The 18187-nt window shown below is 37.4% G+C and overlaps 1 protein-coding gene across 5 annotated transcripts in view; it reads right to left on the reverse strand.

Annotated features, from left to right (window-relative positions):
- Positions 1-18187, reverse strand: part of epb41l5 (erythrocyte membrane protein band 4.1 like 5) — an 81940-nt gene that overhangs the window by 42020 nt on the left and 21733 nt on the right. For all 5 annotated transcript variants that reach the window (XR_003934300.1, XM_030124497.1, XM_030124496.1 and 2 more), the window contains exons 4-12: positions 11534-11576; positions 11353-11431; positions 11202-11246; positions 10788-10840; positions 7332-7452; positions 5590-5677; positions 4029-4117; positions 3858-3927; positions 197-366 (exon numbers count right to left, since the gene is read on the reverse strand). Coding sequence is in view for 4 of the 5 variants with exons in the window: in XM_030124497.1 (XP_029980357.1) it covers positions 197-366; positions 3858-3927; positions 4029-4117; positions 5590-5677; positions 7332-7452; positions 10788-10840; positions 11202-11246; positions 11353-11431; positions 11534-11576 (758 nt within the window). In the remaining variant the exon portion in view is untranslated. The remainder of the gene's footprint in view (positions 1-196; positions 367-3857; positions 3928-4028; positions 4118-5589; positions 5678-7331; positions 7453-10787; positions 10841-11201; positions 11247-11352; positions 11432-11533; positions 11577-18187) is intronic.

Below are 18187 nucleotides of genomic sequence, written 5' to 3' on the forward strand. Positions count from 1 at the left end.
ATAATTAATCTTGTAAAGTTATAAGAGGAGCACATTTTTGTAATTATAGGTTTCTTAACTATAATTACACAGAGTGACAATCCAGGAAACCAACGGGAAAAGGACCCAGCCAACTGATAAACAGAAGGGCATCTAATCTCCAGACATGCCAGAGCACACTTAAAAATGTGACGGTATCAGGGTCATGATGTCTTACCTGTATCTGAAGCGAGATCCCATACGAATGAAACCCGAGCGTGCAGAGTTCTTCTGTACTGGTCCTCTCAATCTAAAGAAAGCATGGTGCTCCACAGCACACTTCCATAAGTGTTTACAGGCCTTTGGATGGTCCATTCTGAAGACAAAGGTATGCTCCTGTTCCTTACCCTGTACAGGAAGGATAGGAAGCTGTCAATACGTTGTCAGTGAAGACATAGAATATAGAAAATGAATGTATGTATATTGATGCCCCTGCGATCTGATCACACTTTCTCTGCTGAATTGGGTGAATGGTCTGAAATTCAGCCCCTAAACTGTGCACTGCACCTCTCCTGGTAGTCTGAAAAGAATCAGGTGAATAATCTTTGAGACAAAAGTTGGACAAAAATCTCAGACGGATGAAATTCCTGTTATACACTAGATACCCTCATCCTATGGGCGGGCAGGGGTGTAAAAATATCTGTATATATAAACAACAACAAACTACAAACAATATGTGCACTGCAGTCTTCAACAAATGTGTATCCAATAGAGCTGAAATGATTAATCGATTCAAAGTGACCAAAAAAAATCATTCAACCACAGTTCTCCTGAATCAAAGCTTTGTTTCCTTCATTTCTCTGCTGTTAAACATTGGTTCCACTGTTGTGTTTCACACGGATGCTTATTGTGACGCACAAAGAAGCTTCAATTCAGGAAAACTGCAATCAAATATTTTCTTTCAATCCATTCGAGTCCATTAATCGAATTGTGAATTTTTGCATTCGCTTCAAGCACCTAATCGATTAATTGGTTTCAGCTGTAGTATCCAACTTACTAACAACTTAAGATGGAACTAACATAAACTGTGTTGATCCAGGCATCATGTGCGTCACAATAAGCGTCCGTGTGAAACACTACAGTGGAACCAATGTTTAGCGGCAGCGAAATTAGGGAAACAAACCTTCGATTAAGGAAAATTAGAACAGAATATATATATATATTTTTTTTTAATCAATTCGAGTTAACTGTTTCAGCTCTAGTATCCTGTATAATAACATCTACCCCCTAACAGTTATGAACGGGGTAATTCACCTCTGAGAACAGTACTGGAGGTGGCTTCATTTTTGAACACTGAAGGTTCCTGCTTAGAATATATTTTCATGAACTGAGAACAGTCTCTGTCACAAAGTGTGTCGGTTATTCTAATGAAATGGTTATAATTGTGTAAAATAAAGCCAAGATTGAAGAGCAGAACCTGAAGCACATTGGTCTCTATTGTTCATTAATCTGAGTATAAGATACAGAATGTCGGGAAGTATTACACGACGCAGAAAAGTGGCTTAGTTTCTTACCCACACATGAAGCCAACACATTGTGTTGCATTTCTAAAAAGTACTTCAATGGAAGTAAAACACAGCTCATGCGTTACCTAGTACATATTAACTACCACATGAGTGAACGGCTGTTGCAAAGTGCAGGTGCTCCCTCATTAATCTGATTTTTCATTGGAGCCCAGATGCTTGGCAGCACTAATAATCACAAAACACCCTGGAGCCAGACATGTTCAGAGGGACTTTGTAAATCAACTGACGTTTCCGCTTTACAAAGTTGACCAAAGGGATTTGACTTTTTCACTGCCAACATGTACAGATAGACTGAAAACTCTGAGCCTTGCCTCATGTCTGTACAGTACTTACACAGTCAATTCCTGGAGTAGCTCACATTTTATTACTGTTTAGGACAGACTTGGGAGGCATGTGTAGGAGAACGGTACATACCAGAGATACCAGAGGGGGCAGGTTACTTTATTAACCTGACACAGACTTCCAGGAAGGACATAACAGACTCTTCTTTCATATCCACTGCTAACTTTAATATGATCTGCTTTCTTTTCTTTTTGATAAGGGACCAAGAACCAGATTTACTAGGCGGGGAAATAAGTAAAATGGCAGATAGCAGTTTTATAGGTGATCAGCCAAGAATGTACAACTTCATGAATGCAGATGCAGCCATTTCATTTCAGTAACGACAAATGAACGCTAGGAAGAGCAAATTAGTGCTGCACCAGACTGAGCAAAGACACGGCCAACGCAGGTTCAGAGATTCAGGAGTTGTTTTCTTTCTTGCAGTTGACATGGTTAATGTAATAATTTCAGTATGGTACCTAAATATTTTAAAATCACAATGTCTCAACATACTCTCAAAAGGAGCTCTGAACACCCACAGGGACACTAAGGGAAATATAGGAGGGAGAAGACACAAAAGAAACACACCGAGATTAATTTCTTGACTGCCATCAGACATTTTTCCAACTCGTCTTTAGGGCTGGGCAATATGGAGAAAAATCATATCACGATAATTTATTTCATATCAGATGATAACAATATGTATCACAATATAAATCAAATCACTACTTTTGTCCAGCTTAAATTTTCTGTTACTCATAAGTTAGTTGTGAAGACATCAGAATTTTATTTTTGATTTAAATATAATTTATTTTCTGTTAGAGGTTGAACATGATAGATGTGATAGTCTGAAAAGCTGATAAATTTGGCGTCAAACATGCTAATTTGGCATCAATAACCATCAGACTGACCTCTGACGTCCACAGTTCATAGCCTTTATGTTTGTGATTAAACCTGACCAGTACTATACATTTATTCTAGATAGTTTTGGGCTGTTGAATTTCCAAATATATATGTATCCTCTGTCATTCCAAATAAATTAACACAAGTGGAAAAAAATCTCTACCTACTTTTAGAGCACTTGGTTTGTGCTTATTCAAAGCGTTAGGAAATCTGGCCCCAAGTATTTTACAACAAAGAAATGTTATTACTGATTAAATAAATGTCCCGGCCTTCAGATTTCCACTGAGTTTAAACATTCTTTATGTGGTCACCTTCATGTCAGGAAGTGAAACAGGACGCAAGGCAACAACTTGAATATATTCAGTGTTTTGCTGCTTGTTCTGCATGGGGTGTATTAAATAATTATATTGAGTACAAATTGTCAAATTTTGGTGTTTCACTTTTCTCTTCATCTCTCTGCTACCGTCCAGAAAACCTCTATTTGAAATGGGCAGAGTATACAGTATCTGCATTGTTGTTCAACACTGATGTTCCTGGGTCAGATTATTACAATGCAATTTAACCCAAAAGGACCCAGTGCTGCTTTTGTGGTAGTTCCCAAATGAATTTTTCTCTCCAACTTTTTTTTTAAGTAATTTTTCACCATTTATTATAATATTATCCTTTGTATTTTGCATATTTTCCCCCATGAAAATCTGGTATTTTCCTACATTTAATTCACTGATCATGTAGATTGTAGATTAAAGTTGGGGATATAAAATCAAAACAGAGAAGATAAAAACAATTGTCTCCATCCACTGTCATTGATCCAACTCTATGGGTTTTACTGGTGAAACAATGTTGTAGAAGATGATGGTGTTTCCACGTTCACTACAGAGCTTCTGAACGTCCAAATGGGTCATATATGATGACCCCGAAAAGGTGACTAAATGCATTTTACATGAATTTTTTGCATGTATTGATCGGATTAGTGGATCAACAGGTATTAAACAGTTTACATCAGTAGACGACTTTGGTTTTATTCAGCACTTGAGAAATATCATGTAGTCTCAAGTACAGCTTTAATGTGTTTAAATTGCTTTTTCTCACCTGCTCATCATCTTCCACCACCACTAGGGTTAGTTTGCTCTTCCTGAAATCAAGACGAGTGATCTTGGGCCTAGAGGACATGAACACAAATATGTATGTTAATATGTAAATGAAGAAGTAAAAAGAAAACAATTAAAAGTCACTAGTTTGACCAATCCTAACCAAACATACCAGAAGAAGAGCCCGATCTTGGTTTCTCCTTCAAATACCAGAACTCCAGTGGGTGTCAAACCCAGACTGTATTCATTACCGTCTCTTGCCTGTAGGAGAGTGATGGAGATGGAGTCAGACAAAGGAAACAAACTGTAGGCACCACTGTTGCTTGTGTATGGAGCAAGTATGTTGTGGTTTAAAATGCAGAATTTTGGTATATTTACACCTAGGGTCACAGAGGAAGGCTTTTGAAAACTACTGAGCCCTTTTAACACTGTTAACTCTAAGGCTGTGCTGTAATGTGGACAGAAAAAAAACTAAGATGTGTGTAAATGCTGATGCAGATATCCAAGTTACCCATTATCCATCCCTGACTCGTCACTAGGGGTGTTAGAAAATATCGGTTCTGCAATATATCGCAATATTTTATTTCGCAATGCAGTATCGATATTAAAGTGTTGTGTCGATATTTTTAGGTATTTATTCAAATGCAGATATGGCAGAGGTTCATTTTTGTTTTTTGTTTTTTATTTCTTGTTTATATCTTGTTTATCATTATTTAACACTGTTTTATTAAATAATGGTTATTTGAAGCATCCTAAAAGCACTTTTTACTGTCTGAGAGGCAGATGTTAGTTCCTTTGTTGAGATTGAACAAAAATAATGTTATGCTGTTAGTTCTGAACTAATAGAATATGAACATTTGAGCAGGATCTTAAACTGTAATGTCTGTAAAACAGAATTTCAGTTTGAACACAGGAACATTTTGTGATATAGCATTAGATCTTGTTCTGATCAAATAAAAATCTCCCCCGGAATTTCCCCTGGGATCAATAAAGTATGTATGTATGTATGTATGTATGTATGTATGTATGTATGTATGTATGTATCTATCTATCTATCGTTCTATCTATCGTTCTATCTATCGTTCTATCTATCGTTCTATCTATCTATCGTTCTATCTATCTATCGTTCTATCGTTCTATCTATCTATCGTTCTATCTATCGTTCTATCTATCTGTGCAGATTTCTGCTGTATGGAACAACCTTGAAACTGTTTCATTTAAAAAGAAATCGTCGATCTACACATGCACACCATTTGGGGTGCTTGGCGGAAGTTTGTGTTCTCTGAACACTTATTTTCTTTGTTTTGCTTGTTTATTTATTTATTTATTTTTATCTTAGATGAGGATACACTGCCTGGGACTCTGTAGGGTGGGGGGAGGGATGGGGTGGGTACTGTGTTTTTTGTTATGTAGAAAATCTAAAAGTGTTGTCTTTTTTTCTTGTATGAGTGCCACTTTGGTGTGCCTTGACTTCAATAAAAACAGTGTTGGAATTCATATGAATCTGAACAAAGTGCTAACGTACAGTAGCATTGGGGGGGGGGGGCTGACATGAAACCCTAATGGTCCTGGCTATAGATTTCATTGGTACAGAAGCATAAAAGAAACAGCATCACCTGTCTGTCACCAACCAAACCTCTTGTTTGTATTCCAGCTACTGCAGTGTGTGTAAACTGGTTTACAGAACATTCACAAAACACAAGCAAGACAGAGTCTGTCTATACGTCATTTACCTTGACCATATGCATGTCCACTCCATACATCTCCAGCCACTTGGCTTTATTTAGGTAGTTAATCTCAGCTTGGGCTGGTGTCTGACCTCTGAAAGGACGAGCAAAAATACAACAGACAAGAAAAAAAGATAATCTTTCAAGCGACAACCGTCTACCATAGACCTACACAGCAGTTATTCTAAAGTCACAGCAGCTGAATCTACATGTCTGTGGAAGTTCTCATTTGTCCAGGTCATCGTTCTTCTTGGTAATTTTTCAAGGTTCAGCTGGACTAGTTTCGCTCTTGAAAATGTTTCATCTCTCATCCATAAAGACCTCATCAGTTCCATTTGCTGGTGTGGAAATCAGACTTATAAACCTTTAGGGGGAGTGGTCTGTGGAGGTCCTTTTTCCACATGTTAATGACCTTAAGTGTTAGGGTCATAGAGGAGGTGGCCCTGGGTTTTCAAGGTTGTTAGTGGGTATTGTGTGTAGAGCTGTAAGAAAATATCGGCTCTGCAATATATCATAATATTTCATTTCATGATACTGTATCGATATGAAAAATTACTGTATTGATATTTTTAGGTTCAAATGCAGATATTGTGAAGGTTCATTTTTGTTTTTCTTTTTTGTTTAGATTTTATTTATTATTATTTAACACTCTTTTATTAAATAATGTTAGTTCATTTGTTGGGACTGAACTAAAATAATGTTCTGATGTTAGTTCTGAACTAATAGAATATGAACATTTGAACAGGATCTGAAACTGTAATGTCTGTCAAAAAGAATTTCAGTTTGAACACAGGAACATTTTGTGTTATAGCATTAGATCCTGTTGTGATCAAATAAAAATGTGTTTAGTATTTTTACATATTTCTGGTGTAATTCAATTCTTCAAGGAAATAATCATTTAAAAAAAGAGAAACAAAAAAATTGCCTTTTTAACAGTATCATGATATATCATGATATATCATGATATATCGTGATATATCATATCGTGATCCTAGTATTGTGATTTGTATCATATCGCCAGATTCTTGCTGATACACAGCCCTGATGGGCTCTATGCACAGCCTCACTACTTCCTGAACTACAAGTGGGTCCTTTATTTCCTGTCTTTCATTATTGGACACACTGATTAATCCAGATGTGCCTAATTAATCAGTAGTCACAACAAGAAGTAGCAGACACACCTGGATTAATCAGTGTGTCCAGTAATGAAAGACAAGAAATAAAGGACCCACTTGAAGTTCAGCAGTGAGGCTGTGCATAGAGTCCATCGTGTGTGAGTTTCAGGGTCATTGAGGAGGGAATGGGTCATTGTTCAAGTCCTACAGGGGGGGTTGATTGCTCTCAGGTGAGTCCAGGTGTGGCAGGCTGTTTGTTAAACTGCTTGGGGAGGCTGTTTAAACTGATGTTATAGGTTTCTGATAAGTAGTCTCTTGAGTGAGAGATGAATGTTTTCAAAAGAGCAAAATTAGTCCAGTCGAAACTAAAAAAAACTATCGAGAAGCTGAATCTATGACACACCTTATGGATGACAACGCTCTGGCACACACCCCAGTATGTTCAGAGTACACACATGCTCGTTCTCAAAGCATTCAGTGTTTAAGTTTGTGACCTATGTATGCTTAGTCACGAATGGAGGACAGGCTGTGGTGATCAAAACACATCTATCTGATGTCATGGTGAATGCAATGTTCTTAAATTTAGTCAACTCATTATATTCCTTGTTAAGTTGAGTATTGATAAACGCTCACCTGCACTCTTTCCATGTGTTGTATATGGCCAGCTCCAGGTCCTCTGTCTGGTTGGGGATGAAGCGAAATTCTGACACAAGGTCCAGATTATGTTCTAATGGGTCACAGTCTCCTAACTCAGCTACAATAAAGAGATAAGAGGAGACAAAGCCAGGTGGAAGTGGAGAAAGATACAGAACAATTAGAACTGATTAGAAAAATAGGACCAATGGCCCTGTAGTTTACCGGCCAAATTCAAAGCTTTGGGAAATGTATCCAGATGCCATTTATTATCAGCCAGTTCTGTGTATTTATTCTATTACAGAAATAGCCCATGTTTTGGTCATATTTTAATCACATCTGTAAACTAGAAGCACTCGGAGAGCGCAGACCTCCGCCAAGGCTGATCAGTGGCCCCCCCCCCGTGGGCCCCCCCACCCCCAATCACCACCAAAATTTAATCATTTCTTCCATATCCCATTTCCAACAAACCCTGAAAATTTCATCAAAATCTGTCCATAACTTTTTGAGTTATGTTGCACACTAATGGACAGACAAACAAACAAACCCTGGCAAAAACATAACCTCCTTGGCAGAGGTAAAAATTCAAATTCCAACTTGATATCATTGATACTTACTGATTTATTGGATCAATCCACTTCCCATCCCTTATAATGGGGAAATTTTTCAAAGTGGCACCAAATCCAGACTCAGATCCGGATCGAAATAATGTCAATCCCTTGTGTTGACATCATCATACAGAAGCTGTATACCAAGTTTGAAGTCAATCAGAACTGGAGTTTGGGAGAAAAAGACGATTGAAATGTTTTCCCCATAAGAGCCCATGTTAAATTTTCCGTAAGTTCCCGGATCCAGAAGAAGATCCTGATCAGCATGTGGACATTATGTTTTGGTCATCTCCCCATCAGGGCTGGACTGTAGAAATTTACACTGGATATCATTTATATTTACCGAGTTATTGCATCCATCCACTCCCTATCTCTTATAATGGGGACATTTTTCAAAGTGGCACCAAATCCAGAATCAGATCCCGATCCAAATAATTTCACTAACTTTTGTTGACATCATCATAAAGAAGCTGTATACCAAGTCTGAAGTCAATCGGAACTGTAGTTTCAGAGAAGAAGACGATTGAAATTTTTGTAACGGACGACAGATGATGACGCCGGTCGCTGCGTGACAACAGTAGCTTACGGCCTGTCAGCCGGTAAGCTAAAAACTAAATCTTATCTCTGCTGCTGTTTACAAATAACAACAGTGAGAGGACTTGTTTGGGGACACGCAGTATTCTTAGTCCAGCTGTGAGTAAAAAAAACCTCTGGATACAGACAGAAGAGACTCCTCCATCCCTATAAATGTCAGTGGACCAAAAACATAATTCTACATAAAAGGTGGAACATCAATGGAGAACACTCCACTGTGGTGAAGAGAGGAGACAGAGCAGAGTGGTGGATTAGGGGGCCTCCAAAGAGGATGGAGCACTAATGAGCTGGCATTTACTCCACACACCGAGATGTGTTGAGGGGAGTGTGTGTTCAGGCCCATTCCACAGACGCCTGTTCACACTCACATCTTTGTTCCTCCAAAGCACCGCTCTCATATGTCATTTGCAGACAAATGCATCACGTACAATCATTGTTCATAAAGCTGTAAATATACATAGACTAAAAGGTAAAAGGTCAACATTTGGAGAAACAAAACAAATGGTACATTCCTAAGTGGACTGCATGAGCCCATGGGAACAGCAGCAGTCAGACTCTTAGGGCCTGATTTTCTAAGATCGCAAATAACGGGCGCAAATGTGCTTGCTCACGCTAAAAAATGCACGTGCTATTGATTTGCATATCAGGGGTGATCAACTAAGATTTCCTGCGCAAATAACAACAGGTGCAAAGTCTTGGAGACTGCCTTAATTAAATGAGGATTTTGCGTGCGCTTCTGGTTGTCGTCATGGAGACAGTCCACTGTAAAAACTGCTCTGGGATACACCAGCACTCATAAATATGAAGTTGTTCTTTTTCCACACGGAGGGGTGAATGGGCATTTCTCTGTTGTTGTTTATCAGTGGTGAAGTGTGTTATTAGTCAAATAAATAGCTTCTCTCTGTAAGTTGCTCTGTATGGTGAATGAAAACCTTCAAGTCCGTGGGCATGATATAAAAAAAAAACAAAAAAAAAACAACATATGTGGCATATAAGAGGCAAGAACATTTGAACGGGAACTTGGAATGAGTCCATGCATGAACAGTTTTACACATTTCTGCTGTATTCAGGAGAATCAAGGCAATGCCCCCCCCACCTTATCTGTCTGCCTCATAACCTATAACCCCCCCCCACCCACACACACACACACACACACACACACACACACACATATCCAATTAACTGATGATTCACTTCATTTTTGCAAAAAGTTGTTGGATTTTGCCAAAATTCGGCCGTGACAAGGTAAGAGAAAACTTTCCCCAAGCCGTGCACCATTGTTTCCATACTTTTGGGAAATTAATTGTTCAAATCCTGGGTGTGCGGCTCGCTGCCTAAATCTATGTTTGTCACAATCGTAATAAACACACATTCGACAGTTACATAATTAACAGAAACCTAGCCCACCGCAGGGCTAACGTTATGTTAGTAAGGTACATTAACGTTAATCTCATGGATTTGCCCTACGTTAATTTTATTTTTATCTGGGGTCCTCCGCTCCATTCTGGGGGTCTATGAGAAAATGTTACATCGCAGATGTGCTGTTGTTTTATGGAAGGGCAGAGTTAAAACTGACACATGACACGGTGTTCACCTGCTGTTCAGTCTGAAATGCTTCCACACTTTCGACATCTTCTGACTTTTTTTTTTTTTTGTCTTTCATCATCATTGCTGTATTCATTCGCCTCTTCTATCTTCCCGCTGCTTCAACCGAACACTTGTGCATCCGCCGTCATCATCCATTGTGTGAGTAACGTAAGCACGTTGTGCCTCATGAAGTAGTGCTATGAGCTTTACAATTAAATAAGCGATTCCACGAGGCAGAGAAAATTCCTCGATCATTTTATGTAATCGAGGTACTCGAACAACTCGAGGAATCATTTCACACCTAATAAAATATAGACTATCAATATTAGTACCAGCCCCAAAAATCCCACACTGGTCAGCCTCCAGTTTCTCTGACTATCGTTTCCAGTCACCAGTGTCCTTTAACAGCTTACAGGATGAAATGCAGCGTTCCCCTACCATCATATTAGGGGAGGGACACCCCACCCCCACTGAACGTCAATTTAATTTGAAATAATTTTTTCACCACAACAGAAGTCCGTAAAGTGGAACGTCAGTATGTTGGTACCTGCCAAGAGTACTAGTCCCCAGAAAACTTGACTTTTACCTTGACACTTCACCCTTGTGCCCAAGTAAACATTTGTGCCACATTATGCAATGTTCAGCCAAACTGTCCTCTGGTGCTTACCCTGTAGTGAGAAGGCAGCCAACTCCACCGCTGTGTCAAATGGACATTCAAGCCTGAAAAATGGACATATGATAAGCAACACCAACAGCTAAAACACTGCAGTCTAATTCACCAGAACAGGCCCCCCAACAAAATCTGCCTTTTTGTATGTCATGACAATAATAATAATAATAATAATAATAATAATAATAATAATAATAGCAATAAATATGACAAAAAATAGTACTGTGTGCTTTGCATTACATGAAAACACACGGTAATAACAGCTGTGCAGGACTATACCCACAGTAAATGAAACAGGTCATTTGAACCGTTTATGGTAGAATCACAAGACCAACATAAAGTTTCTTTGTTTTTGTGCATCCCACTTTCTTAGGTAAGTTGCAGTAAAGCTCAAACACAGAAATGACGTACTTGCCACTGAGGATATCTTGCTTTAATTGCAGCACAAATAGGTATCTGTAGAAAAAAAAAAAAAAAAAAAAAATCAGGAATATGTCATGGAAACAATATTTTATTACATATTAACAGTTTACTGCAGTGTTTTTGGTACTGTATTCCTAACCTGGTGAGTTCTTCGTGCAGGTTGTTGGGTTCTGAAGAGTAGAACTTCACTCTCATGTGAAGGCAGTATGGTGGGCCGACTAACACAGATCAAAATGACAACAATCAGATATCACTAAACAAATATGAAGCTGAAAATCAATTTATTACTTTAAAATACAACACAGAATAGAAATACTTACTTTTCACTTGTTTTTTGATACTTTTTGTAGTGTCAAGCCAATGCTGAAACAAAAGAAAAGGATGTCAATTCTTCATCTAGTTTGAAGTCAATCAGAACTGTAGTTTCGGAGAAAAAGACGATTGAAATTTTTTCCCCATAAGAGCCCATGTTAAAGTTTCTGTAAGTTCCCGGATCCAGAAGAAGATCCTGATCAGCATGTGGACATTATGTTTTGGTCATCTCCCCATCAGGGCTGGACTGAAGAAATTTACACTGGATATCATTTATATTTACTGAGTTATTGCATCGATCTACCTCCTATCTCTTATATTGGGGACATTTTTCAAAGTGGCACCAAATCCAGAATCAGATCCGGATCCAAATAATTTCACTAACTTTTGTTGACACCATCATAAAGAAGCTGTATACCAAGTTTGAAGTCAATTGGAATTGTAGTTTCGGAGAAGACGACAAATGAAATTTTTGTAACTGACGACGGACGACAACGGACGCCGCATGACGACAATAGCTTACAGCCTGTCGGCCGGTAAGCTCAAAAAAGATAGTTTTCACACAGTACGTCAGTAAATACATGTTTCATTGTCAGGTCCAGTATCAAAATGTGATTCAACAAAACTCATAACAAAGACAGTAGAATATCAAAGGGAGCCTCATTGAGGTTTCCTTTGGCAAAGCAAATTTGTTCAGCACAAAAAGGCAGCCAGACTACCATTTTGCTGTTATGATGCTGGACAAGACAGGTAAAAAAAAAAAAAAAAAATTCCATAGTTTTCACTAGGGGTGTAAGAAAATATCGGTTCTGCAATATATCACAATATTTCATTTCACAATACTGTATCAATATTAAAAAGTACTGTATCGATATTTTTAGGTATTTATTCAAATTCATTTTTGTTTTTCTTCTTTGTTTATATTTTATTTATTATTATTTAACACCGTTTTATTAAATAATGTTAGTTCCTTTGTTGGGATTGCACAAAAATAATGTTCTGATGTTCATTCTGATCTAATAGAATATGAACATTTGAACAGGATCCGAAACTGTAATGTCTGTAAAACATAATTTCAGTTTGAACACAGGAACATTTTGTGACATAACATTAGATCCTGTTCTGATCAAATAAAAATGTGTTCAGTATTTGTGCAGATTTGTGGTGTAATTCAATTCTTCAAGGAAATAATAATTTTAGAAAAAGAAAAACAAAAAATGGCCTTTTTAACAGTATCATGATATATCGTGATATATCGTATCATGATCCTAGTATTGTGATTCGTATTGTATCGCCAGATTCTTTCCAATACACAGCCCTAGTTTTCACACAGTATGTCAGTAAATACATGTTTCTTTGCTTCAAAAATTAAATGCATAGTGTCCAGCTGAGTGGACATTTGTACAGCTCCATGAAAAATAGATTCATAAAAAAAAATTTCAATGGCATTGTTTTTTTTTCATGCCTCAAGAGGAATTAAAACACTTAGGAAAAAAATCTTGATTAAGGTTCTCATAACTCACGCATGAAAGGGTTAAAAGCAAAATAATTAGTTTGATAAATTCTAAGAAGTCCTTTGTCAAACGCACACAGACAGCCCATTCAGTGGTGTAATTCTTCCTGGAGGTTCAGGCTTTATGAGGCATGAACAATGTGAAGGAGGGCTGGTGCTGCTGCATGTGGAGGTTCCACTGAGGGACAGGGAGATAAGGCAGGAACTCACAGCACCCTTTAGTCTCCTCTCCCCCACATTCCTTATTAAAGCCCTCCCTCTTTTCCTCCCTCCCTCACTGGCTTACAGCTCCCTCTTCCACCCTTTTGACTCTCTCCCTCCACCCCTCCCTTGTGCTTCATCATTCCTCCCTCCCACCAGCTCTTTGCTTCCACAGCCTTCACAGCGTATCAGGGTGAAACCACAGGGTCAGTGGCAGACCAGTGACTTGAAACAGCGAGTCTGACAACAGAAAACTGGCTCATAATCAATCCAATTTAGCCCATTCGATGACAAGAAAAGTCTGGGACTGAAGACCGATTTGAAATTTAACTCTTAAAGATCCACAACTGTTTTGTCACAATGTCCAAATGATTTTTTTTTTTTGTCTCCCAAGTGATTTGTCACCATTTATTACAATATTATCCTGTGCATTTTGAATTGTCTGTAAAAATCAGGTGTTTTCCTACATTTAATTTACTGATCATACAGACCAGGGCCAGGGCTGTCAAACTCATTTTAGTTCAGTTCCACATTCAGCTAAATTTGATCTGCAGTGGGCCGAACCAGTAAAATAATAACATAATAATATATAAATAATATCAACTCCAAACTTTTCTCTATGTTTTAGAGCCAAAAAAAAGTAAATTTACATTATGAACAGGTTTACATCTACAAACTATCCTTTCAAACAATGTGAATCACATGAACAAACTGAAAAAATAAGTGTAATTTTAACAATATTCTTCCTCAGTTTATCATTTCCACATGTACATTATAACTTACAGATCACAGTGGATCTACAAACACACAAAACATTTAATAACAGGCAGAATATTGTTAAAATTGTACTTACTTCTCCTACGACATTTCCGGTTGTTCATATTTGTTCAGGTTATTCACATTTTTTGCGAAATTATACTTTGTTTTAGTGTAAATACATGTGTAAATAGAGAAAAATTTGGAGTTGTCATTATTTTTATGTTATTAGGATAGTATTTGACTGGTCCTGTCCACTGCAGATTGAATTGGTCTGAATGTGGAACCTGAACTAAAAGAACTGTTAATATCTTAGCATAATTTTTGCATTTCACAAATTCATCCCAAGGCCAGACTGGACCCTTTGGTGGGCCGGATTTGGCCCCCGGGCCGCATGTTTGTCACCTGTGATATAGACGCTCAGTAAAGCTCAGATTAAATCCAAAAACTGTTATAGTGAAACAAACAAGTTACTTTTTCCAACTAAATTTATCATTACCTGAATATAAACACAAGCACGTACAACCACTGTCATTTATCAAATTACATGGGTTTTACTGTGTTGTCGAAGATGACTGTGTTTCCATGTTCATTGCGGAGCCTCTGAATGTTCACAAATGTTACATGTATTGATAGGATTAGTGGATCAACAGGTATTAAATACTTTACATCAATCGATACTTTTGGTCAGCGGTGGATGTCTGGGTCTTTATCAGGGCTGTGTATTGGCAAGAATGTGGCGATGCAATACAAATCACAATACTAGGATCATGATACGATATATCATGATATATTATGATACTGTTAAAAAGGCCATTTTTGTTTGTTTGTTTCTTTTTATAAAATCATTATTTCCTGGAAGAATTGAATTACACCAGGAATCTGCACAAATACTAAACACATTTTTATTTGATCACAACAGGATCTAATGCTATATCACAAAATGTTCCGGTGTTGAAACTGAAATTATGTTTCACAGACATTACAGTTTAAGATCCTGTTAAAATGTCCATATTCTATTAGTTCAGAACTAATGTCAGAACAGTATTTTAGTTCAATCCCAACAAAGGAACTACCATCTGCCTCTCAGACAGTAAAAAGGCCTTTTAGGATGCTTCAAATAACCATTATTTAATAAATAGTGTTAAACAATAATAAATGAAATATAAACAAAAAAGAAAAACAAAATGAACCTCCGCAATATCTTCATTTGAATAAACACCTAAAAATATCGATACAGTACTTTTTAATATCAATACAGTATTGTGAAATGAAATATCACGATATATTGCAGAACCCATATTTTCTTACAGCCCTAGTCTTTATTGGTTAAAATCCAGCTGTTGACAGCAACAGTGGAATGATGTGAACAGTGAAGTAAAAAATATTAGACTGACAAAAATGGATAAAAATCGGATTACTTCCCTTCATTGCCATTGTGGCCAATTACAACAGACCCTCCTAATAACAGCCAATGCTCACTTCTACATTAGCAGCTGTAACTCAGTACAGGAGGTGTGTCAGGCTTTACGTACAAGTGAAAATACTGAGACCATCCCCAAAACCAAGGCAGGGAACTCTTAGATTGGCTTATGTTCCTTATTTTTGGGTTTGCACTAAGTCTAAGTCAGGGGTTTACAGTCAAACTAATGAAACATCCATGATGACAGCTGTGACAGAGTGGGTGAGAACCACACCATTTGTCCCTTTACCATCATTTTACCTTCTAATTTAACCAAGCTTGTTAGCTATTTGTGTTAACCAGAGGTGGGACCAAGTCAGTGTTTTGCAAGTCACAAGTAAGTCTTTGTCCTCAAGTCCCAAGTCAAGACTGTTAAGTCCCAAGTCGAGTCCCAAGTCCTAAACTTTGAATTTCAGGTCTTTTTAACGGTAATAATAGATTACAATTAGATGCACATTTTTTAAAATCAGCATTTATTTATCAAAACATGTTTGATAAAATAATTGAACAAACGTGAACAAAAATAAAGTGCTCATTAGGGGTGGGACCTGATAGGATTTTAATAATATCAATGCCGTTGTCAATTCTGCTTATCAGTCCAATTCCTTATCAAGTCTCCTATCGATTCCTGAGTGGTTTTTTGAGTGGGAAAAAAACAGTAGTTGGACAGGTCATAGTGGCGTTTGTTTGACCATTTTCCAGATTAAATTATTAATAATGTCACACACATACACTATTGTACACACACAAACAGAAAGTGTAACATAGTCATATTTTCCTGAACTGTTTAATGAACAAATGTAAATATTCTGAAAGAATGAGGATTTAAAAACATGTTAGGCTGATCTGATCCAGACTGGTCAGGGGTGGCACTCCTGATGAGTGACAGACAAATCCCAATAGTGGCATATGGTCCAGTTACTCTGGAGGTCCTGGTCTGTGGTGCGCTCAGACCTGGTCCATGTGTACTGCGACGCGATGTAGGAAAAACCAGAAAACATCGTGCTGAGAAATGAGAGAATCGTTAAGAAGAATTGATGAGGTGTACAATTCTGATGGAATTGATCAATTGGAACCAGTTGTAAGTCGGACCCAGTTTTCAATTCCCACCCCTACTGCTGACCGGTCACACAAGCACACCGAGGCAGTGAGAGAGAGAGAGAGGTGGATTGCATCGCTCAGTGAAGGAGCTATGACATGACTTGATTAGCGCACTTTTTAAATGACACACTCTTTAATCTTAAAGTTTTGGGTAATGTATCAGGTCTTTCCAAGTCATAAGGCTGAAGTCTGAGTGAAGTCACACATCACTGGTGTTCAAGTTCAAGTCGAGTTGCAAGTCTTCCTACATTTTGTCAAGTCGAGTCTGAAGTCATCAAATGAATGACTAGAGTCTGACTTGAGTCCAAGTCATGTGACTCGAGTCCACATCTCTGCTGCTTACAATTATTCCACCTTTAATCTGTAATGTGCAAACACAGGCTATCCCAGGTTTGTTTGAGTTTGCATTATGTTTGGTTACAGATAATAATAATAATAATAATAATAATAATAATAATAATAATAATAATAATAATAATAATAATAATAAAAATAAAAATAAATTTTATTTACAGGTGCCTTTCTTGGCACTCAAGGACACCATCTGGCTAACAAGGAGAGTATAAAACAAGCAATACAAAAAAAAAAAAAAATCCTCATATCATCATCATCATCTACATCGGTTCTTGTTAAAATCATACACTGACAAGTATAGTGAAGTTTAAATTGGTTTATTGGTTCAGTTGTCTATTCTTTGAGTTTAATTTTGTTAAATTCCTACTTACCATACCCACCATGTGTTCCAGAGACAAAGAGAGGAAGTACTCCCCTACTTCCTGCTTTTATAGCCCTGCTGACATCATCAATGATGCAAGCAACTAGAGGGGTGTTGGTCATTTTAAATTGGAAATGTATTATTTGGTATATGATTATAGATTAAGTGTTGGTAAAACATTACAAGTTAAAGGCAGGGGGAGACGCTCTCTGGGAAATGTAGAAGAAATATATGTTTCTGTTCTATTTTTCCCCAGAGGAAGTGGGAGTTTGACTGCTGTATGGTTTGACCCAAATGCACTGGTGTCTTCAACAGAATATAAAAGGCAGTTGAAGGTTGATGAGGAGGAGAGAGGACATCCAGTGGTGTAACTGAGTGCATGTTATGTTAAGTCAATTTAATTCAATATATTTAGTTTTCTTCGGTTAAGCTGTGTCAAATGTTAATTTTTTTATTGTAAATATTTTTGTAACACAGGAAGCTTGGTGACACCTTTTTTTAAATAAACACCTTTTATCCTGGGACAATGTTTCTGAGTCTGTCTTCCACCCAAAATCCATCCACTCAGGCTTGGCCTTCCACAACAGCATCAAAACTATCTATGTCAGGGCTCTCAAACTCATTTTCTTTCAGGTTCCACATTCGGCCCGATTTGATCTGAAGTGGGCTGGACCAATAAAATAATAGCATAATAACCTATAAATAATGACAACTCCAAATTGTTGTCTTTGTGTTAGTGCAAAAAAACTCATTAAATTATGAAAATACTTACTTTTATAAACTTATGAAACAAAAAAAGATGTGAATAACCTGAAAAAACTGAAATTTCTTAAGAAAAATAAGTGCAATTTTAACAATATTCTGCCTCAATTTACCATTTCTACATGTGCATTATGGATCAGATCTACAAAGAC

The sequence above is a fragment of the Sphaeramia orbicularis genome, chromosome 21, assembly GCF_902148855.1.
Source record: "Sphaeramia orbicularis chromosome 21, fSphaOr1.1, whole genome shotgun sequence".
Taxonomy (NCBI): domain Eukaryota; kingdom Metazoa; phylum Chordata; class Actinopteri; order Kurtiformes; family Apogonidae; genus Sphaeramia; species Sphaeramia orbicularis.